The sequence below is a fragment of the Chenopodium album genome, chromosome 12 (assembly GCF_948465745.1).
Source record: "Chenopodium album chromosome 12, dcCheAlbu1.1, whole genome shotgun sequence".
Lineage (NCBI taxonomy): Eukaryota > Viridiplantae > Streptophyta > Magnoliopsida > Caryophyllales > Amaranthaceae > Chenopodium > Chenopodium album.
This window is the reverse complement of record NC_137845.1, coordinates 19,617,053-19,643,745: the sequence shown is the minus strand read 5'-3', so window position 1 is coordinate 19,643,745 and position 26,693 is coordinate 19,617,053. Positions and strand designations below refer to the sequence as shown.

The 26,693-nt window shown below is 31.2% G+C and overlaps 2 protein-coding genes and 1 non-coding gene across 3 annotated transcripts; all 3 read right to left on the bottom strand.

Annotated features, from left to right (window-relative positions):
• Window positions 1-13,089: 13,089 nt before the first annotated feature.
• LOC145571036 (protein FAR1-RELATED SEQUENCE 5-like) lies at window positions 13,090-16,639 on the bottom strand. Its single transcript, XM_081630136.1, has 4 exons — window positions 16,519-16,639; window positions 15,206-15,582; window positions 14,354-15,072; window positions 13,090-13,999 (listed from the first exon to the last, which is right to left on the bottom strand). The coding sequence occupies exons 1-4, from the start codon at window positions 16,637-16,639 to the stop codon at window positions 13,090-13,092; spliced, it is 2,127 nt and encodes a 708-aa protein (XP_081486262.1).
• Window positions 16,640-17,378: 739 nt separating this feature from the next.
• Window positions 17,379-17,532, bottom strand: LOC145573280 (U4 spliceosomal RNA). The gene has a single exon (XR_014097330.1). It is a non-coding gene; the product is annotated as a U4 spliceosomal RNA (small nuclear RNA).
• Window positions 17,533-21,898: 4,366 nt separating this feature from the next.
• On the bottom strand, window positions 21,899-24,290 carry LOC145572202 (peroxidase 24-like). Its single transcript, XM_081631206.1, has 4 exons — window positions 24,054-24,290; window positions 23,333-23,524; window positions 22,757-22,922; window positions 21,899-22,302 (listed from the first exon to the last, which is right to left on the bottom strand). Exons 1-4 carry the CDS (start codon window positions 24,288-24,290, stop codon window positions 21,899-21,901), a joined length of 999 nt encoding a protein of 332 aa, XP_081487332.1.
• Window positions 24,291-26,693: the final 2,403 nt, after the last annotated feature.

Below are 26,693 nucleotides of genomic sequence, written 5' to 3'. Positions count from 1 at the left end.
AAACTTACATATATATTGTGAAAAAACAATATCTTACCCTCAACCTCCTTCCAATGCAAAACACCTTCCAATTTCCTTTGAAAGACAATTACAAATGAAGGACATATCATGGCAAGATAAGACATATAAATCTCAAGCACATAAAACTCAGCTAGAGCTTATTTTCAATTTAACATGCGTTTTCTCTTCAAAACTAAATCAAGTAACATTTATCATGGTATTTTCATATGGTTTAGGATTCCTATCCACCATCACTAGAATACCAATTAATCAATCCATCTAAACCTTTCCAACGGGAAAGTAAACACAAGATGGAACTCAACTAGTTCATGCTTTGGTCATTATACTTGCCTTAGTTGATCCACTCTTCAACTACCTGCCAAACCAAAGCTTAAGAGATAAAAGCAACCACATGATCAACCAAGGTTAATAGGTTAATATACATGATGTAAGCCGTACTTGAAAAACTTCACATACATGAACTGTCAAATTAAGGTCATATACACTTACACACATAGCTCATAGTTCAACATATACATCACCCATACATTTACATACTGGTCACACATGCCATATGAAATGTACTTTACAGAATAAACTTCATAGTTAGAAAACCCCCACATCACACACCTTGTGAAAATAAAACCTACCTCTTGTCAACGTTTCAGGGAAAGACAACTAACAACTTGGGTGAACAGCACTTTATTAACATAACAACGTGAACTATAAGGCTTCCCCCACATAGTAAATATTCACAGAATAAATAATCTACAATTAAGATATAGAAACTTACTTTCTATTCTTACCTCACGTGGGGTCCATAACATTTAGACTTGTATAACTTTACTAGTCCTTGTCAAACCATACCTTTCACTTCTACTCTCAAGCATGGAGGAAAACTCGGTCACGTCTAGACCTTCAACAAGAAAGGTTAAATGCTAGTCCTCTAGCAATCATACACAATTCAAGTTCTAAGATAAGCAAAACAAAACATAAGAATTAACAACAATAATTCTAAATTCCCTTTTCAAATTAAAAGGGAACATCACAAGCTTATCACATACTCCATGCTCAACAATTATTTTTCCAAGATAAGGGAAACAACTCAACGCAATACTATCAAAAGATAGAACAAATAGCATCCCTAAACCACTAAGAAAAATAAACACAGCTCATAATCATACATGATTAGACAAAGTACACAACAAGTAGCAGAAATAAGATACTTGCAAGTTGCAACTCATAAACTAGCAAATAGCCACAAATAAAATTAAAGAACCACTCATGGAAACCTTCCTCCTCAAAACCAATCAGTAACATGAGTAGAACCAACTTACTAGTTAGTCACAAACATCTAACTCAAATTACCCCCACATTGCAAAGCAGTGCTTCATATTAATTAAATTATGCATACTTGGGGCACATATAATAAACATATTATATAAAGTTAGAAACATAATATGAGGTAATAAAATAAGTTGAGAAATAACTTAGCTAGTTCAACCCTTACGGGCTACGGCATCTATGTGACATTAATCACTCTTGACTGGCGTCCACTACTCGCATAGCCACACAGTTCAAACTTCTTGCTACACATTCTACCAAACTTGGCAGACTTCATCAGGCTGATCCATTGCCACTGCTAACTGGCACACGAACTCGCGACCAAGAGTCGGACAACAGCACCAAAAAATTGATAAGAATGGTTACTGAGTATGATCAAATGATGATTGCGTCAATCACGTTGACAGCTCTGACCACCATTACAGTTGACTTAAGCGCACTAACCACACGCATAATACCATTTAAGGCTTGAAATTTTAGTGGGGTTTGTCTCTCGTAAATCCAAGAATTCATACATTAACACTAATCCTTTAAATTTCCTTACTAGAATCAAATAGAGTAGCCGATTAACATATAATATCAGAGAGAGAACTTCCAATATATTCCACGTGGAGAACGAACAAGATCCATCTTGATTTTGATTGCAAGAGAGAGAAATAAATTTATTGTGTAAAAATTATGATCAGTCTTGCTCCATAAATTTCAGCCGATTTGCAGAAGATAAATAAATTATAATCTGACGACCAAATTGAAAGTCTCATAATTAAATTAGGGTTCTTGAATATCATCGAATACGCTTGCTTCAAATTCTCATACAATTAAAGTCCAGTACGTTGACGCAACAATATAATCACTTGATGTATCATATGATACAATAAATAATACTCCCTGCCTAATCCTTGTGCCGCTCAACATAATCTTATTTCGACAATCAGGCTGAAGGCAAATAAATTTATCCCCAAATTCGAGTTCTTGAAATTCGTCAAATACTTATAATCCCAAAAATTTGTACATCAATCTCCAAAATCAAGGAATCAACAGTGTATAAATTAAAATACTATTTCGCTTCTGAATTGTTGGAAAAATACCTATTGATTCCAGGAATAATAATAGACAAATCAAGAACTTCCCTGGAACAAATTCGATCGCCATATTCGAATCAAACACCTGTTCTCCTTCGATTGTGCCGTGATTTGGAACCCACTAATTTAGAAGCGAAATATGCCACCATCGGTACAGGTATCCCGGCAATGCACGCCCCCCAAGTTTTACACAACGACCTCCATAATTCGTGTACCCGAATTCGAAAGTTGGAATTACTCAAGAACTGTTCAGATCTCAAGAGGGTAGGTTTGTGTTTATGTGTTTAGGGTTCAATAATACTAAATTATAAATTATCAGAAAGAAGAAGACAATACTCGTATTTATATATAGTATCTCAAAATATGAGACATATAAACAAACCCACTAAAGCAAATTAGGTGGGTTCGGTGGGGCAACGGCCCACCCGGTTGGCTGCGAGTATTCCGTGGAACGTTTAATCCCCCATGAGTGCGGATTGTCAAGCCTTGCAATTATCCGATTGCATTGCCATTTTCATTAATTTCGTATCAGATCACACAAATGCTAATAGTTTTATTTCAAATTCATCTAGTTCTAATTTCAAAATGGATTATCTAGTAGATGATGGATTCATTCAATTCAAAATGCATCGTCTAACAGATTATGGATTCATTTAATTCAAAATGGATCAACTCATTTTTTTTTTTAACAAGAGAATCAACTAATACTCTGATGAATTTGTTAATTTGAAGGAAGAACCATTAATTTTAAGACTCATTAATTAATTCAAAGAAAAAACAACGTCATTATATTCTTCGTTTCACAATTAAACCGGAGTACATGACATTATATATAACGGTTACCGTGAACTAAACTTGATGTAAAATAATTATTGGTTGGTGCACCCGGGTGCACCATGCGCATGGTGCACCCGATCAAAACGACATACGCCAAAACATAAAACGCAGACCCCTCGCAAATTAAAAAAGGCGGAAAGAACATTAAGAAGGATTGTAAAGAACATGGGTTAATAAAAGAACATAAAGGGTTTGATAAAAAGAACACGTGAAATGAAAAGGTGGAGTAAGTTTTTTTCGGATTTTTCGGAAAATAACTGACACATGGCCCACCTTTTTGGGTAAAAATCGAGAGTAAAAATCATTTCAAAAGTAATATTTTCTCTCTCTAGATCTTTTCTCTCTCTCTAAATATTTTCTCTCTATCTTTTTTCAATTTTTCAAAAATTTTCAAAGTAAAACCGTCTTCTTCAAAGTGAAAACCCAGAAAAAATTGTTTTAATTTCAGCAATTCAACTCTCAAATTTGAACAAATGGTGGATTCTAGTGAAGTGTAAGTATTAATTTTATACATGCAATCAGTTTCTCGTCAATAATTTGGAGTTTAAAATGTTTAATTTTGTTCATTTTGGGTTTTTTTTAAATGATTAAAGTAGAGAAGTACAAATTGTTCCAAAAGAACAGTTGGAGGAGAAAGAAGAACAACAACTGAAGGAAAACCAAGAAAGGTTAATTTTTAACTTGTTAATTTTTCAGTTGAATTTTTTCTTGGTTTTGAAATTATTGAAGTACAAATTATTGTTGTTTTGTAATTGTTTTACAGTAAATTACAAGAACTAGATGAAGATGAGGAATCTTTACCACTTTCTGAAATGTTTAAAGTAAAAGGAAATGTGAGTAAAAAGAAACTTGATGATATGGAACCAATTGTGGACCCCCTCATCCTAAAATCCATAGAAACTATGGATCAGGATATTCCCAAGTAAGTTATCTAGAATATTCATGTTGTTCTGGTCCTTTTTTGGTTATTGAAGACTTCAATGACATTGAAACTTTATTATAAATTGTAGATCTGGTTAGTAGGGTCACTAAAATTATACAAAATGTTTTTTTTGGTTAAGATAATGTCAATAGTGTTCTTTTTGAGATATGGGTATGTTCTTTTATTATTTAAATTGATACATAATTTTAAAAAATTAATGAAGGGATGAAGAAGAAGAATCAAAAGAAGTCAAAACTGAAGATCCTTCACAACCCCAAGAATTGGAAGACAAAGGAAAAAAGAAAAAAGATTATCGTTTCAAACAAATTGCTACCAAGAAAAGGTATTAATTGATTGATATATTCTAGATGTTCTTTTAAGTGTGCTATTGTTGGGATATGTTCTGGATGTTCTTTTTAGTGAGATGTTCTTTTAATGCATTATGAATTTTCATTTCAGTGTGCATGTTCTTTTATATATTATGGATGTTCTTTTCTAGTTGATGTTCTTTTTTATTATTGTAAATGTTCTTTTCAGTGTGCATGTTCTTTTTTATTGTTGTAAATGTTCTTTTCAGTGTGCATGTTCTTGACATATATTATGGATGTTCTTTTTAGTGAGATGTTCTTTTTATGTATCATTAATGTTCTTTTCAGTGTGCATGTTCTTGAGATTTGTTCTGGATGTTCTTTTTTAGTTGATGTTCTTTTTATTGTTGTAAATGTTCTTTTCAGTGTGCATGTTCTTTTTTATTGTTGTAAATGTTCTTTTCAGTGTGCATGTTCTTGACATATATTATGGATGTTCTTTTTAGTGAGATGTTCTTTTTATGTATCATTAATGTTCTTTTCAGTGTGCATGTTCTTGAGATTTGTTCTGGATGTTCTTTTTTAGTTGATGTTCTTTTTATTGTTGTAAATGTTCTTTTCAGTGTGCATGTTCTTTTTTATTGTTGTAAATGTTCTCTACAGTGTGCATGTTCTTTTTTTATTGTTATAAATGTTCTTTTTGTATAAAAAATGTCAGGAAGACTAAACCAGCTAAGCCAGCTGCGAAACCAGCTACTGATAAAGCTGGAGAAGAAGGAAAAGTGGAGGATGTTGGTGGAAAAAAAATTGTTTTAAGGAAAAGGAGGTTGAATGATGATGCTGGTGGTTCACAATCAGCTTCACTATCAAAGGTTGAATCTTCAATAGTAAGTGTGCCCAAACCAATAAACAAGAGAAGGAAAACAAAGGAAGATAAGGAAGTAGAGTTGAAGCAAAGGCACACTATTAAGCCTTTACAAAACTTGGTAAGAACTTTGCAAAGCACAAAACAGAAGGAGAAGTTGCAAGCCATTGAAGATATGGGGTTTGGCGGTTTCTTGCATCTTGATATGCCAAAGGGCACCCCTAAGTATTCATCCACACTTGTGGAGAATTTGGAAGTTGATGGTCTCTATTTCTTATGTGATGAAAATAAGAAAATTGATATACAACCAATTGATGCCCACCTGGTATATGGTTTACCAATAGGAGGTGAAGAGATAAAAGATGCTGCCCTTGAGGATGAAGTTTTAGTTGAGGTGATGAAAGAAGTGAAAGCATATAGTGATGGGTTTATTCCAAACTTAACAGAATTATCTGGAAAGTTAGGTAATCCAGACACTCCCCTTGATGATAATTGGAAGAGGAGTTTCTTACTTATTGTAGTGAATTCCTGCATCAAGTCTGTGTCTAACCCACAGCCTTATTTTAGGTAAAAAAATAGTGTTATTTTCTCTAAAGTTTGTGTTCTTTTTATATAATGTTTGTGTTCTTTTTATATAATGTTTGTGTTCTTTTTATACACTGTCATGTTCTTTATCTTATTAGTTGTTATTTTTTAATGATAGGTTCATGTACACAGCAGCTGACACCAACAAAATTTCAAAATTTGGCTGGTCTTCCTGTACAGTAGATAGCTTGAAGGAGATGGCTACTTACTGGAAGGGAGATAAAAAAAGATTTTTTCCTGGACCATTGCCTTTTGTTACGGTAATATATTCTTAATTACTTTTTTGTACTTTCATATGTAATTTTTATTATTTATACTAGACGTTCTTTTCATAAATTTTAGATGTTCCTTTTTAAATTTTCTTGATGTTCTTTTTAGTTTAATGATCTTTTTAACCTATATTCTGAATGTTCTTTTTATAAATTCTGGATGTTCTTTTTTAGTGTGATGTTCTTTTTAATTCACATTATGAATGTTCTTTTTATATATTCTGCATGTTCTTTTTATATATTGTGGATGTTCTTTTTTAGGTTGTTGTTCTTTTTAACTTACATTATGAATGTTCTTTTTATATATTCTGGATGTTCTTTTTATATAGTGTCGATGTTCTTTTTAAGTTTGTTGTTCTTTTTAATTTACATTATGGATGTTCTTTTTATTATATACTGGATGTTCTTTTTATATATTGTGGATGTTCTTTTTTAGTTTGTTGTTCTTTTTAATTCACATTATAGATGTACTTTTTATATACTCTGGATGTTCTTTTTATATGTTGTGGATGTTCTTTTAAATTTGATGTTCTTTTTCATTCACATTATGGATGTTCTTTTTATATATTGTGGATGTTCTTAGAAATTTGATGTTCTTTTTAATTATTATGAATGTGTTTATAGATTATCATTTGTTTCAATCTTTAATTATATAGATTTGCTACTTTGACCGCCTTAAACGGGGTACATCAAGCTTTCCAAGAGAATTTCCTCTTGTCAAAGAGTGGAATGGTGATATGATCAAGGAAAGGGTTAATCTTGAGGTAGCAGATGGCTTTAGGATTGGCACAGTTCTGGATAGAATCAAAGCCCCAGAATTTAGCCAAGTCTTAGCAATTGAAGATGTTGAAGTAGAGCAGCAGCAGCAGCAGCAGCAGCTACAGCAGCAGCAGCAGCAACAGCTACAGCAGCAGCTACAAAAGCAGCAACAACAACAACAGCAGCAGCAGCATCAACCACAAGAAGAGCAACAACCTGAACATCAAGAGCAAAAACAACAGCAACAACCTGAGCATCAAGAGCAACAACAACATCAGCATCAACCTACAAATTTGCAGGTACAATATAAACTTTTCTTTTCCATTTTATGTTCTATACTTTGTTAAATTTATTCAATATATTCTTCTTCTAATGTATGCATGATATACTTCTTCATCTTTTAGGAATATACTCTATTGCTTCGTCAGGCAACAGAGAGAATTACTGAAGGGTTTGTGAACCTCTCAAATGTTTTAAAATTAGGGGAGAGGTTCCATGGTAACACACTTGATGAAGACACCACATTGTTAAATGTCAGTACAATGTGGGCAAAATGTGCTGGAATCAAACTGTCCCAAGAAAATCAGAATAATGAAGCTACACAGCGAGTAGAAGGGCCTTCTATTCTTAGTCAGGATACTAATTTCTTTGCATCTGACTGGTTTGGTGAGATGGTAGATAATGTTGTCAAGATGGCTGGTTATGAGGGAAACACCAAGGAATTTGGTGACAATATGGGTGTTGAAGATACTGGAGTTCAGCCGGAGAGAACTCAATCACCCATCCTTGAACCAATTGAATTAATGTCATTACTCCAACCACTACACCACCTGAATTATCATGTGACCTAAGGCTTACACTTGGGTTAAGCATGTCAAGTACAATGAATTTGGGTGATCAGACTTTTGATGACATTTCTCAATATGATTCAGTCTTCACCGAGCAACAATTGGAGTCCAATGCAATGGACCAAGTCATGAGTGGTCAAACAAAGGGGTAACTAATTGACTCAAATACTGACTTTTAATTATGCAATTTGTTTATTCAGAAATGTATTATTTGAATAATTAATGTGTAATATTATTATAATGAACAGGTTTATGTTCTTTGTTTGACTTATGTATGTTCTTTTGACTTGTGAAAGAACATTCATGTTCTTTTATTTATAAGCATGTTCTTTTTGTTTAATAAATATGTTCTTTAGATTGATATTGTTTGTTCTTTGACTCTTGAAAGAACATTCATGTTCTTTTTTTTATTAAATTATGTTCTTTATTTGAGTATGTATTGTATGTTCTTTTATTTACTATGTATATGTTCTTATATTCTTTTTGAGTGTTATAAGGGTGCATGACAAAAGCATGGAGGAAGGAGAAAATAAACAAAGTGAAGAAAAGGCAGAGAAAACCATTGCTGAAGAAAGGGTTGAAATACCAATTCTGGAGAAAGATGAAGAAAAAGAGGAGAAGAAAATTGAGACAGTGAAGATAGCTGACAAGAATAAGAAAAAAGGAAAATAAAGAGTGGTTGAAGATTGGTAAATTTTTTGTTGTATGATGTATATCCTTTTTTTTTTTAAATATATATGAATTTTCTTTAACTTATGATAGTTTGCAATTTTTTTTTACAGTACATCCCCTAAAGCTGTCAAAAGGGTTAGGAAAGAGGCATATATTTACAAGTCACCTTACCTTGTAAAATACTCTCATATGATAGAAGGGACAGAAGAGTTTGAGCATGCTTTATTAGAGTTTGCATATGCCCCAGAACTTGATGATGAGTAAGTTTGGTACATTAATAGCATTATATATTATCTTTTTCTCTTGTTTATATTTAACTTACACAAATTCATAATGTTTTTCCAGTGAATTGATGTATGATGATGGACATACACATTTGACAAGGGAAATGTTCAGAACACTTGGAGACAATGTGTATATATACACTGATATTATTGATGCCTGGGCTTTAATCCTCAATTCAAGGAATGCTGTAGATGATAAAAAAAGGATTTTCTTTGCAAACAATGCCTTTGTGAGTAATATAATTCTAGATGTTCTTTTTACTGAGATATGTTCTTTTTAGTGAGATATGTTCTTTTTATTCCTTTATTTTGGTTATTGTGTTCAAAATTATTATTTATATGATTTTTTTTTTCAAAGAATCAACTATGCATGAGTGACTCATATGCTGATGATAGTCAATCACCAACACCTGGATATAGGCTTGACAAATTTTTTGAGACTTTGCATTTTTGGCTCACTGAAAGTAACAAAATACAATCTGCAGATGGATATCAATTGGTAAGTATCCAAAATTTTCTTTCATATATTATAGTATGTTCTTTTTTTTTTTTTTTAAATAACATGTTCTTTATTTACCACTTATGTTCCTTTTAATTTGATTAAGCATGTTCTTTTTGTTTATAAGTAACATGTTCTTTATGTAATAGTTATGTTCTTTTGTAGTCAATGACATGTTCTTTATGTAATACTTATGTTCTTTTTCTTGGATGACATGTTCTTTTAATTGTTTCAGTTCTTCTTCCCTGTGTACGTATCTGTACATTTCTATGTTGTTGTCATCAACACTAGGACAAAGACAGTAGAAATACTTGACAACAGATCACTTCCAGATGGCATCCCAATGAAGAATAAATATTTTGACTATCCTGAAAAATTAGTAAGAATTCAGTGTCGTATGTTCTTTTTAGTCATTAATTATATTTTTTATGTTCTTTACAATAATAACTTATGTTCTTTTTTAATAGAGAGATGCTCTTGGGTCATACTTGCAAAAGAAAGATATCAAAATAGGGGAGAACATGTCTAATTACTCTGTAAAGTTGGTTGAAATGCCATGGAGGACCGGAGAAAACAATATTGATTGTGGTGTGTATGCAATGAGACACATGGAAACATATTTTGGGAAGAAAAAATGGACTTGTGGTCTCAAAGCTAATAATGTAAGATTTGTCTATCTATAAATGAATTCGTGCTTTGTTTTTTTTGCTTAAGTTCTAATCTATTCATTGACTTTTTACAGTTGGATGCATTGAAGAAGCTAAGATTGAGGTACACATATGAGCTTATCACCAACGATCTCAACAGGAAGAAACCTGAAATGTGCGCTCGTGCCAAAAAACATTTCAAAGAATTAGGGAACACTTAAAATTTCAGGTTTATTTGGATTTTGAAGCATGAACATAATAGCAGCAGCTTATTATTTTTATGTATCTATATGACTTGGTACTTTTTTTTGCATAAAACATATTCTTATGATATATAAGTAATGTTCTTTTACAATTTATGATATGTTCTTTTGACAATGACATGTTCTTTTTAATCAATGACATGTTCTTTTTAATCAATTATACTACGAAGTATATCTTTTATGATATGTTCTTTTTAATCAATGCCATGTTCTTTAGATGGTTAAGTAACTATCTTTCCTACAAAAGGTTGGGTGTTCGAATCCTATTATCATCATTTTTCTTGTCAAAAAAAAAAATGAATACATGTACTAATCAATTATATATCCTTTTTCGTAAAAGAACAAGTGTACATAATATGCTATATAAGAAAATCATATAAGTTCAAAAACCTTTAATATGCTGAACCAACAACAAAATTTACAAAAAAAAAAAAAAAGTAAAACTACCATTAAATCTAAAGTTTCTTTCTAATGACAAGGTTCAAAAGGAACTACATTAACTCCAAAATACTCATCAGGTTCAAAATACTCTAGTGATCCTCCAAACTCATTTGAATGTGCCAATATGTTTCCTTCTGGTACAACCATGAATTCCTATATAATACAAGATATATAAAAGAACATAGAGTAAGTCAAAAAGAACATAAAGTAAGTCAAAAAGAACATATATATAAAAGAACATATATTAATGTAAAATGAACATATAAACTTTAAATTTTGTGAAAAAGAACATAGAGTAAGTCAAAAAGAACATATATATAAAAGAACATATATTAATGTAAAATGAACATATAAACTTTAAATTTTGTGAAAAGAACATAGACTAAGTTTAAAAGAACATATATATAAAAGAACATATATTAATGTGAAATGAACATATAAACTTTTAATTTTGTAAAAAAAAGAACATAAAGTAAACTAAAAAGAACATATATATAAAAGAACATATATTAATGTAAAAAAAGAACATAAAGTAAACTAAAAAGAACATATATATAAAAGAACATATATTAATGTAAAAAAAGAACATAAAGTAAGATAAAAAGAACATGGTAATGTAAGTTATCAAATCTGTACCTGAATCGTAGTTTGAGCTTTTTGTTTCAATTTTGAAACACCTCTTGTGGTTTTCCTTTTCCATGATTTGATTTTTTGACCCTTTAGCTTGTTGGTTATCTTTTCTTGTGTACTCTTAGGTCTAGTGTTTCTTTGCCCCTTCTTTCTTCTCTTGATAGGATCTTTAACTTATTTTTGAATTGCAGCTTCTTGTTCACCATTACCATCCCCATTCACATCTTCAGTTTGAGGATCACATTCTTCATTTACTCCTTGTGCACTACTACAAAAAAGGGTTTATAGAACCGTTAAAATAGGCTTTATAGAACGCCTTAGGAGCGTTCTTCTGCTAAACGATGTGTAAAGTATATAAAACGGTTCATGTAGGCGTTCTATATACTCAACTATAGAGAACGGTTATTAGACACAACAGTTCTCTATTCCCTTATTAAAATAAGAAAATGAAGAAGGAATAAAGAACGGTTAGTATGCTTGACCGTTCTATATTACATTACTAAAGAGGACGGTCAGGTCAGATAACAGTTCTCTAATCCTCCTTTTTAAAATAAAAAAAAAATAAAAATTATTATACGTACAAATACCGTATAATTTCTTACAATATTAATAAGGAAAAAAATTAATAAAGATATACAGTCGAATTTGAACTTTAAAACGTAAAATGAATATTTATATAAAAAAAAAACCCAATTACAACAAATTTAGCATGAACATAACTAACAACATTAAAAGAAGAGTAGTACAAAAAACATATCAAGAGGAACAATTAAACAAAAAAAATTGTCATTCTTCGTTCACAATTGTCTACTTTCTTATCTTCTCCCTTTCTTTGACAGTTGTAAATCTACAAAACAAACATAATACGAAGTTTATAAGTGCACATTCTTATCTTTGAATAAAAAAAAATTCCAACATAAAAAAAGAAAAGGAAAAACTACTACAAAATCTAAGTTCTTAATTTGAAGGAAAAAATACAATTATAAATGAAGAAATTACCTCAATCGGATGATACGGAGTAATTAGATCTATATCATGAATGCGTAACCAAATTAAAGACCTCATAATCCCAAGTCGTAGTTTAAACTAGATTTTGCTTGAAGCATAGCTGCATATGTAACAAAAACAAAAATTAAATTTCGATATGCAACCCAAATCCGAAACCTAGAGTTTTAATCTGGATACAAAACTCAAGATCTAAACAATCTGCACAACAAACATACAAATTTGCAAAATAAATTCCAAAAATAGGACATAATTGATCGAAGATCCAATGAAAAAAAAACATAGACAAAAGGGAAAACACACACCTCGAATAGATTGGAAGTTCGAAAAGGGGAAAAACAGGAACAAAAAAATAAGAAGAAATTAGGGGAAATATGAAGAAGCAGAGGATGGGAATAAGATCAAAAATTTGTAATCAAACAATGGTAGAAAATTATCATGAGGGAAATTAATATGAGGACAAACCATAAGTGATAAAAAATGGCAGAAGTGGCAATAGCAATGGAAACAAGAGAGAGAGTTTAAGTTTTTCTTTAGGTTATAATTAGGGATTAAATGATAGGAATGATATAAGGGCGGTTGGCATCCATCAGAGTAGTTTTTAATAATTAGGTGTCATACTATACACAACGGTTGTAAGTAACACCGTTTTCTATCTTTTTAATTTAATTAATTTAAATTATATTTTTTTTGAGAAAAAGGATAGAGAACGGTTAGGCTAGTGAACCGTTCTATATTCTTTCATATATAAAACGGTTGTCATAGAAAACCGTTCTATTTTGTCCTAGAGAACGCTTATCTAAGCTAACCGTTTTGTATATTGCGTTTCTTATTCTACTTTTTGTAGTAGTGGTGGTTCCAACAGATTACCATCCCCTTGATCTTGTGTTACAGTTGACTGACAATTAGTATTTGAAGACTCTTGATTTTCACTTTCATCTTTCCTTAGAAGAAGATCAATTTTGTTAGTACACTCATCAATGGCTTCCTCAATGACAGTTCGCGAACTCAAATCAATTTGTGCACGATCAGCAAGCCTTATAAAAGTCCTAATAATATGTAATCTCCACACATTAGAAGGTGTAACTCCCGATTCATCTACAACATTATCATCAACCCGAGTACACATTGCAGCCTTTGTCCATCTCTTCACAATATACCTCTTTGGGATGTAGGTGATGTTATTCAAATGAAGTACACGCAATGAATGCTTACATAGTAATCCAACCTCACTAAAATATTTGCATGTACAATCAACTGTAACCAATGATTCATCAAAAGAAACAGTGTGCATGATCAAATCCCTCTTTGGATGCCCAACATGATACTCATAAAGAGGATGTTGAATTCCTATTACCTTTGCTGTGCAAGGAACACCACTCACAAAATTATCCTCAAATTGTATATACACTTGAATTGTGTAAATCTTCCGAGCATGCTCCAACAACCCAACATCTGCCCACACTAAATGACGATTGCCAGTCATGCTGTCATAATCATTTCTGCCTTCTTTACTCCTCCATTCATCAACAACCTCAATGAAAGAATTGTAAAACTCACAAAGCCCATGAGTGATATGAAGTCTACGGGAAACAAACCTGTTTGTAGTTTCACTTCTTTGAGAAGACAAAATACCACCACTAAAATAGTCCTTAGAGTATGCAGGATACCACATGTCTCTGATTTTATACAAATTGTTGATCCAACTATTATTCTTGCAATCATATTTTATAAGCATGCTGAAATTCAGAAAAACATTAATGAATATAATTCTTACTATAAAGAACATACTGTAAAGACATAATGAACAACAGTAATTGCCAAAAAAAAAATAAAACATATTAAACAGTACATTATACATTATATTATATAAAAAAGAACATGTGAACATCAATATTTCTGAAAAAGAACATACTGTAAAAGCATAATGAACATTACATTATACAAAAAAGAACATGTGAACATAAAAATTTCTGAAAAAGAACATCAGGATCTATATACATTAATGAACATGATGCAAGAACATTAACATTATAAAAAGAACATACTGTAAAAGCATAATGTACATTACATTATACAAAAAAGAATATTACCTAGACCAATAGTGCTCAAACTCCTGAATAGTGTCTGTGTATTTCAAGACTATATCAAACAAGTCATCAAACCCTTCTTTTGCCCTCAATCCTTTGATATTTTTCTTTGAATTCTCTTTGATATGCCAAGTACATAACCTATGGCGAAAATTTGGGAAAACAATCCTAATAGCCTTGGTCATAGCTTGAGCCTGATCAGTCATGATTGTAACAGGATGTTTACCTCCCATCGATTTCAAAAAGGTAGTGAACAACCACACAAATGACTCCCACTTCTCATTAATAAAAAATCCAATGCCAAACATAACATTCTTATTGTGATGATTCATCCCAACGAATGGACCACAAATCATAGCATATTTATTGGTACGATATGTGGTATCATGAACCAATAAATCCCCAAAAGCATCATAATCAACCTTCATCCTATTGTCTCGAAAGAAGAAACTCTCCAAATGTCCTTCATCATCAACATCAAAATCATAGTAGAAGTCATACTCATTTGATTTGCGTTCTTTAAAATAACTAAGCAGTTGCTTAGTATCACACCCATCAAACTTCTTCCTCTTCTCTGATGCTAAAGCATCATAAGCATCACTGCAAAGAAATCCCAAATTTTTCTCACCACCAGCTTGATTTTTTAGAACTCGAATAACATCAGCAACACGTATACCATTCTCAGTTAAACTATTAAGCATACCAAACTGTTCTTGACTGACCTATAAATAGTTAAGAAAAAAGAACATGTCATTGATTATAAAGAACATACTTATATATAATAAAGAACATGTTAAAATATTAAAAAGAACACATGGTAGAAGTTATATATCAGATATATGAATAAGATTTTACCTTCCTATGAGACCTAATCAAATGTCTTTTTGAAACTGGAACTCTGCTATGATTATGATCCACGAGATGTTTCACAACAACAAACAAACCAGAATCTATTTCAACATCAAATTGAATCATTGCTTTGCATCCTGTGCGAAAATTTCTCTTCTGATACACTTTTGGTTCATCACCTTGCTTTCTTTCTTTCTTAAAACCAGCATAAGAACAAACACAAAATCGTTGACGAATAGTAACCTTATCTTCTCTAAAATTCTTTTTCGCCTTACGTGTACCAAAACCATGTTTAAAAGCATAGTTATTGTACAACTCATATGCCTCATTATCAGACTTGACTTTCTTAAGATAAAGTTCAGATTCCTTTGCCTCAGTAAAGCCTAAAATAATAAAAAGAACATAAATATTGAAAAAAGAACATAAGGTTACTATTAAAGAACATGTATCATAAAAATTGAAAAAAGAACATGTAGCATAAAAAGAACATGAATATTTAAAAAAAGAACATGTATCATAAAAAGAACATGAATATTTAAAAAAAGAACATGTATCATAAAAAGAACATAAATATTTAAAAAAAAGAACATGTATCATAAAAAGAACATAACATATGAAAAAGAACATGTATCTAAAATGAACATATACACTATGAACATGACCAAATATAAAAAGAACATGTGAATATTAAAAAAAAGAACATGAATATTTAAAAAAAGAACATGTAGCATAAAAAGAACATGAATATTTAAAAAAAGAACATGTATCATAAAAACAACATAACATATGAAAAAGAACATGTATCATAAAATGAACATATACACTATGAACATGACCAAATCAATAAAATAAAGAACATGACAAAATATAAAAAGAACTTCATCTTCAACGTCTGGCAATTATATCAAAAAAATAATAATAATAAAATAAAATAAAAATTAAAAAAAAGAACATGTATCATAAAAGAACATGAATATTAAAAAAAAAGAACATGCATCATAAAAAGAACATGAATATTTTAAAAAAGAACATGCATCATAAAAAGAACATAACTCATATGAAAAAGAACATGTATCATAAAACAAACATATACACTATGAACATGACCAAATCAATAAAATAAAAAATATGACCAAATATAAAAAGAACTTCATCTTCAACGTCCAACAATTATAAAAAAAAAAACCTATAATAAACAAATAAACAACACAATTACAATCAATTGAACAATCAATCAACTAAATCTACAATCAAATTCAACCTAATTTCTCATAATTTCACAATTCATATAATCAAAACAAAAATTCAACAAAAATTACCTTCGTCTCTGTTTACGATATCTTCAAATTCACCTCCATTATCTTCATCATCATCATCACCATCGTTATCATCAACAAATCTAGCATCAAAATCATGTCGAAATTCTGATTGATACGCCATTAAAATTGAGAAAATTGCTCTGAAAATCGTCGATAATTTCTCTCTCTAAACTTCTCTCCAATTTTCTCTCTCTAAAATATTTGAAATAATGGAAGAATGTAGATGGAGTAATTTTGGAAACTAATAATATGGAATGTTCTTCACAATCCCTTAAATTACGGAAACACATGCAATAATAATTTTTTTTTTTGAAACAGATCACGCATGTGCATTCAAAAACTATCACGCAGCATCAATTTCACCCAGGTGCACCATGTGCATGGTGCACCCGGGTGTATAGTACTAATTTCAGATGTAAAATCCTTAGAACCCTAAAAAACATGGTGTTCTTTGATACAACTTAAAAGCCGACAGAATAGTCCGCCCTGCGACGGAAGATAAACCGAGGTTTGCCGTTTATCTACTCTGTAACAAGTCTGCCTATATATAAAAAGTTAAAAATTATATATATATATATATATATATATATATATATATATATATATGTATATATATATATATATATATATATATATATATATATATATATATATATATATATATATATATATATCTTTAGGATGCCCACCAGGTTTAGTGGAGCACACCTGGCTTATGATGGGTGAGTCTCTCAACAAGAGTTTCTCCATACGATGAGGCTCGAACCGAGACCTCCCTTAAGAGACTTGAAATGCAGTATCATTTTCAGCAAAGCGCATCAAATAAACAGCAGGGAAATTTTTATACTTAAAAATCATAGGGCATTACCTCAAAATAAGGAGCCCTCCCAGAAATTCTCGACGGCCAAGGTCAAGCCAAGGCCGAAGAGGGGGTTTGGAAATAGTTTTCAACCAGCAATTGACGAGCCTCGGTTATTACCTCACAAGCTGCATCATTGCCCCAAGCGCAAAGATAGGATATTCGCTAGTCACTGTTGTCTCTTATATACTAGCTATACATAAAGAACGTTAATTTCTTAAATAGCTGATGTGGGACGCTAAAGTATGATTGTAGTACACTATAGTGTTTTCTTAGACTTCGATATTGTTTAGGCGAAGCAACATTAATTTTTATTTATTTTTATTATTTTTGAAGAATTAGTATGCCATTAGCCTCATTGCCGATTATCTTGCTGTACTATAGAGTGTAGGATATTATAGAGTGTTGGATATGCTGTAGTAGGCCGTATGTAAGTGTAAACATCGAAATCTTGTTAATGTTTAGATGTCAAATATTTATGAATATGAAGATAATCTAATATATATAAATAAAGTAGGTATTTTTGGAGAGCATTCTGCGCGCCACATTAAGAAAAGATATTATTTTGACCAATTAAAAATTAGATTTGTATTTTATTTTAGAATTAAAAAATTCACTTACCACCTAAGCAAAAGTGACGAATGGGATTTAAGAATTTGGACACGTAACTAAAAACAATGAATATGATTTATTAATATTTAAATTATTTAAAAAACTAAAACTTATCTTTTTTAAAAGAACTAAAAATTATCTTTAGATATCATAATTTATACTTCCTCCGTTCTATTAATATTGCAACAATGGACTTTTTGCACTATTCATCACTCTTGTTTGACCATATAATATGATTTATACGTTAAGCAAAATATAGTCATGTGGGATCTTGTTGGATTCGTCTCATAAAATACTTTCACGATATCAACTTTTTATAATTTTTACTCTTACACAATTATAGATATTTAGCATATAAAATCTGCTTTGGGATGCGTAATTTCCTCCTTGTTGCAATATTAACAGAACGGAGGAAGTAATATTTAAAAAACTAAAAATTATACAAAGTGATATATTAAAAAAAACACAAATTTTTGTATGTGGCTGGCCACACGGTGTGGCCAGCCACTATTTTTATTATTTTCTATTTTTTAAAGTACCACAACTTTTCTCTCTCCTCTTTTCTTAACTTCTTCTTCAAACCAACCACATATCACCAACTATCATATTTCTACTTCACCCATTTTTTCTCTTCTCTTTTCTTAGCTTCTTCTTCAAGCCAAACCACACATCACCAACAACCATAACTATACTCCACCCATTTTCTCTCTCCTCTTTGCCAAATTGTTGCAATTAAAGCCCGAAATTGTAGAAATTGGGTGTCAAATTGATGTGAAAAATTGTGATTAATTATCCTTAACATCATCAACAACATTTGAAGTAGTGAAATCGATAAGAACCAAAGAAATGTGAGCTCGTTTTCTTCGTGAAATCTTAGATCGAACATTCTTCGTCAAAAATTGCAGGGTGTTACTAGTTTGGTCAGGGGTTACTTGTAGGGTGTTATTGGTTTGGTCAGGGGTTACGTGTAGGGTGTTACTAGTTTGGTCAGGGTTACTTGTAGGGTGTTACTGGTTTTGGTCGAGGTTACTTGTAGGGTATTACTGGTTTAGTTAGGGGTTACTTGTAGGGTATTACTGGTTTTGGTCGAGGTTACTTGTAGGGTATTACTGGTTTAGTTAGGGGTTACTTGTAGGGTGTTACTGGTTTTGGTCAAGGGTTACTTGTAGGGTGTTATTGGTTTTGGTCAAGGGTTACTTGTAGGGTGTTATTGGTTTTGGTCAAGGGTTACTTGTAGGGTGTTACTGGTTTGGTATGGGGCCCACAAGCAACCCTTGAATAAGTAATTCATACAAGTAACCTTTGAATTAACTCATATAAGTTATAACCCCTGAATAATTAACTCATACAAGTAACCCTTAAATAAAGAACTCATACAAGTAACCCTTGAATTAACCCATATAAGTAACCCCTGAAAAAAAAAATACAAGTACCCAAAAAAAAAATTCAAGTAACTCCTGAAAAAATATACAAGTAACCCCTGAAAATACAAGTAACTCATGAATAAGTAATCCATACAAATAACCCCTGAAAAAAAAATACAGGTAACCCCTGAAAAATACGAGTAACCCTGACAAAACCAGTAACCCCCGAAAAATACAAGTAACCCTGACAAAACCAGTAACCCCCGAAAAATACAAGTAACCTTGACAAAACCAGTAACCCCCGAAAAATACAAGTAACCCTGACAAAACCAGTAACCCCGTTATGTGCGTGAATAGTAACCCCGTTATACGAGCTTCTGAATCCGTTATTTTATTGACTTGGCAGCAGGCCACACGGTGTGGCCTGCTGCACCAAAAAAGCTCTGTAAAAAAAATGCATTATTGCATGATATTATTTCAACCAATCACAAAATTAGATATATATTTTATTTTAGAATAGATAAATTCATTCGTGAGTTAAACAAAATCAACAATTGAAATTTAACAATATTAATTCACATTGATGCAAAAATTCAATGAATATTATGAAAAATTTATTTTACTTTTAATCAATTCAAATGAAATCGCATTTTTTTTATTACAGTAAAAAAATAAAAAGTTATAAATTTTCGATAAAAGTTTAATTAAAATATTCAAAATAAAATAATATTAAACTTACAAATTAAAAATCACGTTAAAAAAAATTATCAAATTGAAAATTAAGAAAATCAAGTTCTTTCAAAATTTTTAAAAGATATTCAATTTTGGATTACATCGAAAAAAGATAATAACATATAGGCAATAATGAAATATAAACATTACAAATAATATAATAAAATACATTAATATTTCAAAATAAAAATCACGTTCATTTAAACTTAAAAACATGTTTACGATAAAAAATAATGATGAAATATTAAAAGTTATTGTAATAACATACATATATTAAAAATAAAAAAAAAATGAACAAAAAATGGAAGAAAAAAACTACATTCCATTAAAACTAAAAAAAAAAAAAATTCAATTCAAAAAATAAAAAGTTAAAACAAATAAAAAAAGTTCAATTTTGGATTAGAAAAATAAAATAAATTTTTTTAGAATTAAAAAAAAAAATATCCCTTCTCATCATCTTGCACAAACAAAAATAGATTATGTGTTACATTACAAAGTTTATCATATTCATGATAAAAGTTTATCACCACATTAAAATATACATTATTTTCAAACCTATATAAATCTGTCTAACGTCAATTCCACACAATTATATGAAAGTATTATCTCAAGATTGAACGGTGGTTATGATTAAGGAGTTAAAATGTTCATTTTGCAAGAGACAGACTACAGTATACGACTCAACAACGGACACAATCACCGATTCATGAGATAAACATATGTTTTTTTTATATATATATATATTTTTTTTTATAAACAGGTATGTGCTTTCATCGTGAACACGCTATGACTATTTAATGTTATATTTAATTATTAATAGAATTTTTTTATTAACAGATATGTCTTTCACCGGGTACACGCTATGAATATTTCATGTTATATTAAATTATTAATAGAGACTCGTGGTTATTTTGTTAGTATTATAGGGGTTCTCGATCAGATTTTGTAAAAAAACGAAAATCTTAATTTCTACAATTTATGTAAAAGAAATTAAAATAGAAAAAAAAAAAGTTATTATATAGAACCATAGATCAAAATAATCTTTTTTAAAAAAACCGTACATCGTACGGGGTTACATCTAGTATCAAATAATATAAAAAGTTTTCAAAAAAATAACATAAAAATTGTATAAGATATTATCCTAAGAATCTCATAATCTAGTAGTGATTAATCTCTTTCATATCTAGTTTGTGTCCCAATAGTTTACCCACTAGCTAGCTTGTTATTATTTAAATAAGCCTTAATTTCTTTATTAGATTTTAAAATTAATTTTAATAAAATACTATCAACCTCTCTTTTTGGCAAAATTTCTCACAAGCAAATTAATTTAATCAAGCTGATTAATTTTATTTTTAGCTCCAATGATCAAGCTAGTAGCTAGAGGATTTTATAAATTGCATGCAACACAAGTCCAAACCATTGGAGTAATACTTATCAATATTTGTCTTTTACAATATGTAATTGAAATTATTGTTATTTGAAGATGTTCAAATATGCATATAAAGTCAAAGAATAAAACACTGAGGAGTAATACTTATCAATTACCCCTTATCATCATAGTTAGTTTTACTAGAAGATATATAGTTGGGAACTTGGGATGTATAGCCCCTGTTGAATCTTATGAAATTATATTATTGAGATCACATATTGCCTTATTATTGACAATCATTAGAATTTTTGGGCATACAACACATTTGAAGACCCTTATTACTTGTCATAAAAATAATAAACAAGGAATGAAACATTCTTTGAAATGTCCATTCTCTTATTGAGCATGCATAGAAAACACTAAGCAATATTTTTTCATAATTACTTAGTTAGCCACACTGCATTGTTTCCTAATCTGCCCTTTACGTCCGGTAAGAACATCAATGGAACCCATCTTTTCCATAGACCTAGCAAACTCATCAAGAAAGCTTTCAGGGCTAAGAAGTTCATCCACAATTTTTTCAGCTCTTTTGTCGGTGAGGAGGGCAGCATCGGACACGAATAGACCCTTATGTTCTTTTAGGATTTGGAAGAAGTGGTTGTCGAAGGAGAGCGAGCTTTTTGGGTCGAGTTCAACCGTGGTTGCGGAATCACTTGGACCTTTGCATTGAGTCTTTAAGAAACTAGCATAAGTTGGGTCTAATGAAGGATCTTGGTCTCCTTTTCCAGTGAAGTTGAATAGCCTATGGTTGAAAAAGTCGCAGTGACCAACTCCAATTGTATGTGCACCTTTCATCCCAAGAAAACATACAAGTATTTAAACACACAATGGAAGACATTTTAGTTTTCAAAAATTGCATAAGATTGAAAATATACTAATTTAAATTGTTATATGCAACTGTAGAATTTTTTTTTATCTCACAAATGATACCCTAAAGTTAGTTGCAAATAACAATTAACAAAGATAGTATTGTTTTTGATTTATTATAAGTTGAAATGGAATAAATATATGCTTTTTCATAATATTCCTTTTATCTATATATCTCTAAAAGAGTAACAAAAGTTCTTCATCTTATGTCAGACAATCAATGTCTAAATAGAAAGAACAACATTAAGAGACAGAGAGAGTATTATAACATTTTTAGCATTAAATATAACCAACCAAATATATGATGTTGTATTATTTACATTATGAAAGTTATAGAGAAAGAATCAAAATTATGTAGAGTTTTGACGTACGTACCTGATAAAACCACAAGATCACGAACAGAAAGGCCTTTTTTGGCAAAATTCTTTTTGAGGACAGGGAGGTTAGAGAAGGAAGAAGGGAGATTAGATTCAGCCTCCGAAGCCAACGATATAGTTCCATCTCTTCTGCCTGTGAGTACATCCCACAAGGGCCTCCCGTACTAGAAAATGATACGTATAGAATAGTATTCAACAAAAGTACGATGAACAACTAGTTACAATACTTAGTTAAACAAAAAATTGAAATATAAAACATTATTAATGGTGGGAATAATAGATTAAACCCCAAAACAGTATAATATTATGTTGTTTTATATGGACCATTCAAGTCAATGCAACAATGACCTATTTGAGGAAGAAAGAAATGGACGTAGACTGGTAGTATTACGTCTTGATGTTTCATCAATTAACTTTTTATTCTTATTAATCACTACTCGTATTTAAAGTTGTATATATCATTTTTCTTTGTATACAAGTCACGATTGAGTATTCTGACTACTTATTGTGACTTGTGACAAAGATATGTAGAACAAAGCATGATAGTTCATTTGTGGTTGAAATTGAAACTTACTTGGAGAGAAACAGCGTCCCTAGTAGCAAGAGCCAAGATATCAGCACAAGAAACAATTCCAGGGCACTCTTTCTCGACCGCTGCTTTAATATCATCAATAACTTCGAACCCTGCTAAGTTTTTATTGCCTGATGACTCTTTCTCCGACTTAGTATTTGCGACGGAGTTCAATAGTACTGAACCTTCACAACCCTGCATGTATATTTGTTTTTTCAGCCAAAAAAAATAAAAAAAAAACTATCATCTCATATGAAATTCCCAATAGTGTTAATGTGTGTGCTTTTGTTGAAGTACAAAAAAAGAGGCATCGTTAAAATTTGTGATTTCACATATTAATTGATTATGGATTTGGTTGACTCATGCATACGAAACACGTATGAAATGGGTTATATAATGCAAACATTGTCATTAGTAACATGTTATATGTATCGTCTTTCGTTTCAAAAGCACAATAGTTTAATCATCGAATTTGTCAACACCCAATTAAGTTTGACCATTTATAAGAATAAATACAATATTATTATTTAAATTCTTAAAAGTTCATATACTGTATTGATTAAAAAAAATCCAAGTTAGTTAATAATGTCAAAGTCAAACTATTGCAATATCAATGAAACAATAATGGAATATATCTTTTTTTTTTTCAACAATCTTGGTTATCATTCTTATTAACATAATAAAATTATATATTGGGACAATATTGATGGCAAAAGACACATACCCTAACGAAACAGTCGTGGAAATGCAATCGCAAGAGCTTTGCAGGTAAGTTCGGGTTAGTAGAGACATGACTCTCCGTAACCCTTTGCACAATCTCTTCAACACCAGGACAATCATCTTCATAAAAGTTTTCCATTAGGCCACCCTTCTTGTTCTTGTTATCTTTACCTGCATTAGAAATCACAAAATTGCTACAAATTGCTATGATAAGCAACAACAACAAAACCTTATTAGCCATTTTTGTAAATTCAAGTAGTTTAATTGTAGATTTATTATTATGGTCTTAATAATAAACTACGTTGAATTAATTTAAGCTGCATGGTTCCATACTACCATTTGCCAACTTATATAGTACTCAGATGCATGGAATCTTTCTCAATTGAAAGTTACTATATTATAAAAAAGATGCTTAGTTAGATTTCTTCAATGTGAAATGTATTTTAATTTTAATACACGCATCCACCAATAGCTTTATCACTTACAATTTACACTTACACGTAAAATTAAGCAACATCGATGCCGAATGTTGGTTTGACTTTCATATTAATTAATTAAAAATTTGTGCTTATCAAACTTAAATTAATTCATTCCTTGGATAGTTAAGATCTTAGAATTTTATATCTATTATTTCGGATGTTTTAATACCTTTTTTGAGTAAGAATTAATTATTTTTCTCTAGGTATCAACTATATCAAGCTTAGCTTTCTCTAGTGATCATAAGAGACACTTTAGTAGGAAGTGGGCAACTAGGCAAGTGGCCAAGAATTCTAATTAAATCTGACAAAAGATGACATGGCATAAATCAGACACTAAAAATCGGGTTAAAGTTAGGGGTTTACGACATGTTTTATTAAACCAGTCAACACGACATGATTCGTTCAATTTATATGGGTCGGTGTTTAATTAAAATCGATCCCTACATGAAAGCAACATGGCTTAACCCATTTAAGAACATAGATGAATAACTTATATAATTTTTGTTAAAAAATTTAATTAATATGGCTAATACTTTTGCATATAACGCAATGCGAATCATACACGAAAAAAGCATGATAGTATCTATGATTTCTCACACGTTTTATTAAACAAGTATACACAATACTACATACTTATTAAAGGAAAAATTGAGTTTTAAATCCCAACTTTGGGCGGTTTATTATGAAAAATCCCAACTATGCGTTATTCCTCAGAAATCTCAACTTTAATACCCATCTTCTTTTAAAGATCCCAGATGACCGGTTACCTAAAGAGAAATTTAACTCTTTAAAAAAAATGTCACTTGTTAGAATTTTAGTGGTCAAAAAAATAAAATTAATTGTTTTTTTTAAATTCTGATTTATTCAAAAAAAAAAAAAAAAATTAAAAAAACCAACCCAGCCCCCACCCCCACCCCATCCCCATCCCGGAAAACACCCCACCCCCACCCCCACCCCACCTTGCCGGAAAATCGCCCCCACCCCCGAAAACCCCTCCCCTGCCGTCGAAAAACGGTGCCCACCCCTCCCCCACCCTTGAAACCTAGCCCTTTCCCTCCCCCCACCCTCGCAAAACCCTCCCACCCTAAACCCTACACCGGAAAACACCCCTCAGTAGCACATCTCTTGGGCATGGGTCGATTTCAGGGGTGGGGGAAGGGAGCGGGGGCGATTTTGAGGGTGGGGGTTTTGGGGGGGGGGGGTGTTTTCCGGTTTAGGGTTTAGTGCGGAAGGGTTTCGTGAGGGTGGGGGGAGGGAAATGGTGGGTTTTGAGGGAGAGGGAGGGGGAGGGTAGGTCGCCGGATTTCTGTGGCGGGGGAGGGGTTATCGGGGGTGGGGGGCGATAAGCCGACGGGGGTGGGGTGGGAGTAGGGTGTTTTCTAGGATGGGGGTGGGGGCTGCTGTTTTTTTTTTTTTTTTTTAATTTTTTTGAATTTTTTAGTTTTTTTTTAATTAATTTTTTTGAATTTTTTAGTTTTTATTTTTTATTTTTTGAATTATTGTTTTGACCAATCCCGTGTTGACACGTGGATTGTAACCTGAAGTAACAAGTTTGGTGACCTGTTGAGATCTTTAAAAGAAGATGGGTATCAAAGTTAGGATTTTTGGGGGATAATGCATAGTTGGGATTTTTCATAGTAAAACGTCCAAAGTTGGGATTTATAAACTCAATTTTTCCTTTATTAAGTGGGTCGTGGTATTGCTGAAGTTTTCAAACTTGTTAAACTTTGAACACAAACATGATTACAACACAACATACATGACATGTCTGACAACTTTAATTTCAATCCCTTAGCGGATTACCTTTTTTAAACATTCAATTGTTTGGATAGTTGTGACAAAAGAGTTACATTTTGAGATAAAATAAAAGGTTTGTTATTGTGTCAATCACTTACCCAAAAAAAAAGTACCCCCACCCTTTTTTAAGGGGTAAGTACAAGTTTATCTTTGTGATAACTTTGTGAAGTTTATCAAAGGATATTGTAGTCATTTTCCAATTAAAAAGAGGGGTATTTTTGTTATTTTAAAGAAGAAATCATTGAAGTAGCTTTAATGGAAAATGGAAATCTGCTGGAAATGAAGAAGCTCACAAGCTCCATCTATGGTAAATACCAATAGAAAGGGGGAAATCAAACAACCAAACGGAAACTCCTTCCCTTTAGGAT

What these genes read in the sequence shown, in the direction of transcription:
- LOC145572202 (XM_081631206.1), bottom strand. Translation starts at nt 24,290, where the DNA reads ATGGCTAATAAGGTTTTGTTGTTGTTGCTTATCATAGCAATTTGTAGC. An exon ending in TCCACGACTGTTTCGTTAGG is followed by an intron (nt 23,525 to 24,053) that starts GTATGTGTCTTT and finishes ATATACATGCAG; the next exon opens with GGTTGTGAAGGTTCAGTACT. An exon ending in GGGACGCTGTTTCTCTCCAA is followed by an intron (nt 22,923 to 23,332) that starts GTAAGTTTCAAT and finishes ATCATTTTCTAG; the next exon opens with TACGGGAGGCCCTTGTGGGA.
- LOC145571036 (XM_081630136.1), bottom strand. Translation starts at nt 16,639, where the DNA reads ATGGCGTATCAATCAGAATTTCGACATGATTTTGATGCTAGATTTGTT. An exon ending in TATCGTAAACAGAGACGAAG is followed by an intron (nt 15,583 to 16,518) that starts GTAATTTTTGTT and finishes TTATTATTTTAG; the next exon opens with GCTTTACTGAGGCAAAGGAA. An exon ending in TTTGAGCACTATTGGTCTAG is followed by an intron (nt 14,000 to 14,353) that starts GTAATATTCTTT and finishes TCTGAATTTCAG; the next exon opens with CATGCTTATAAAATATGATT.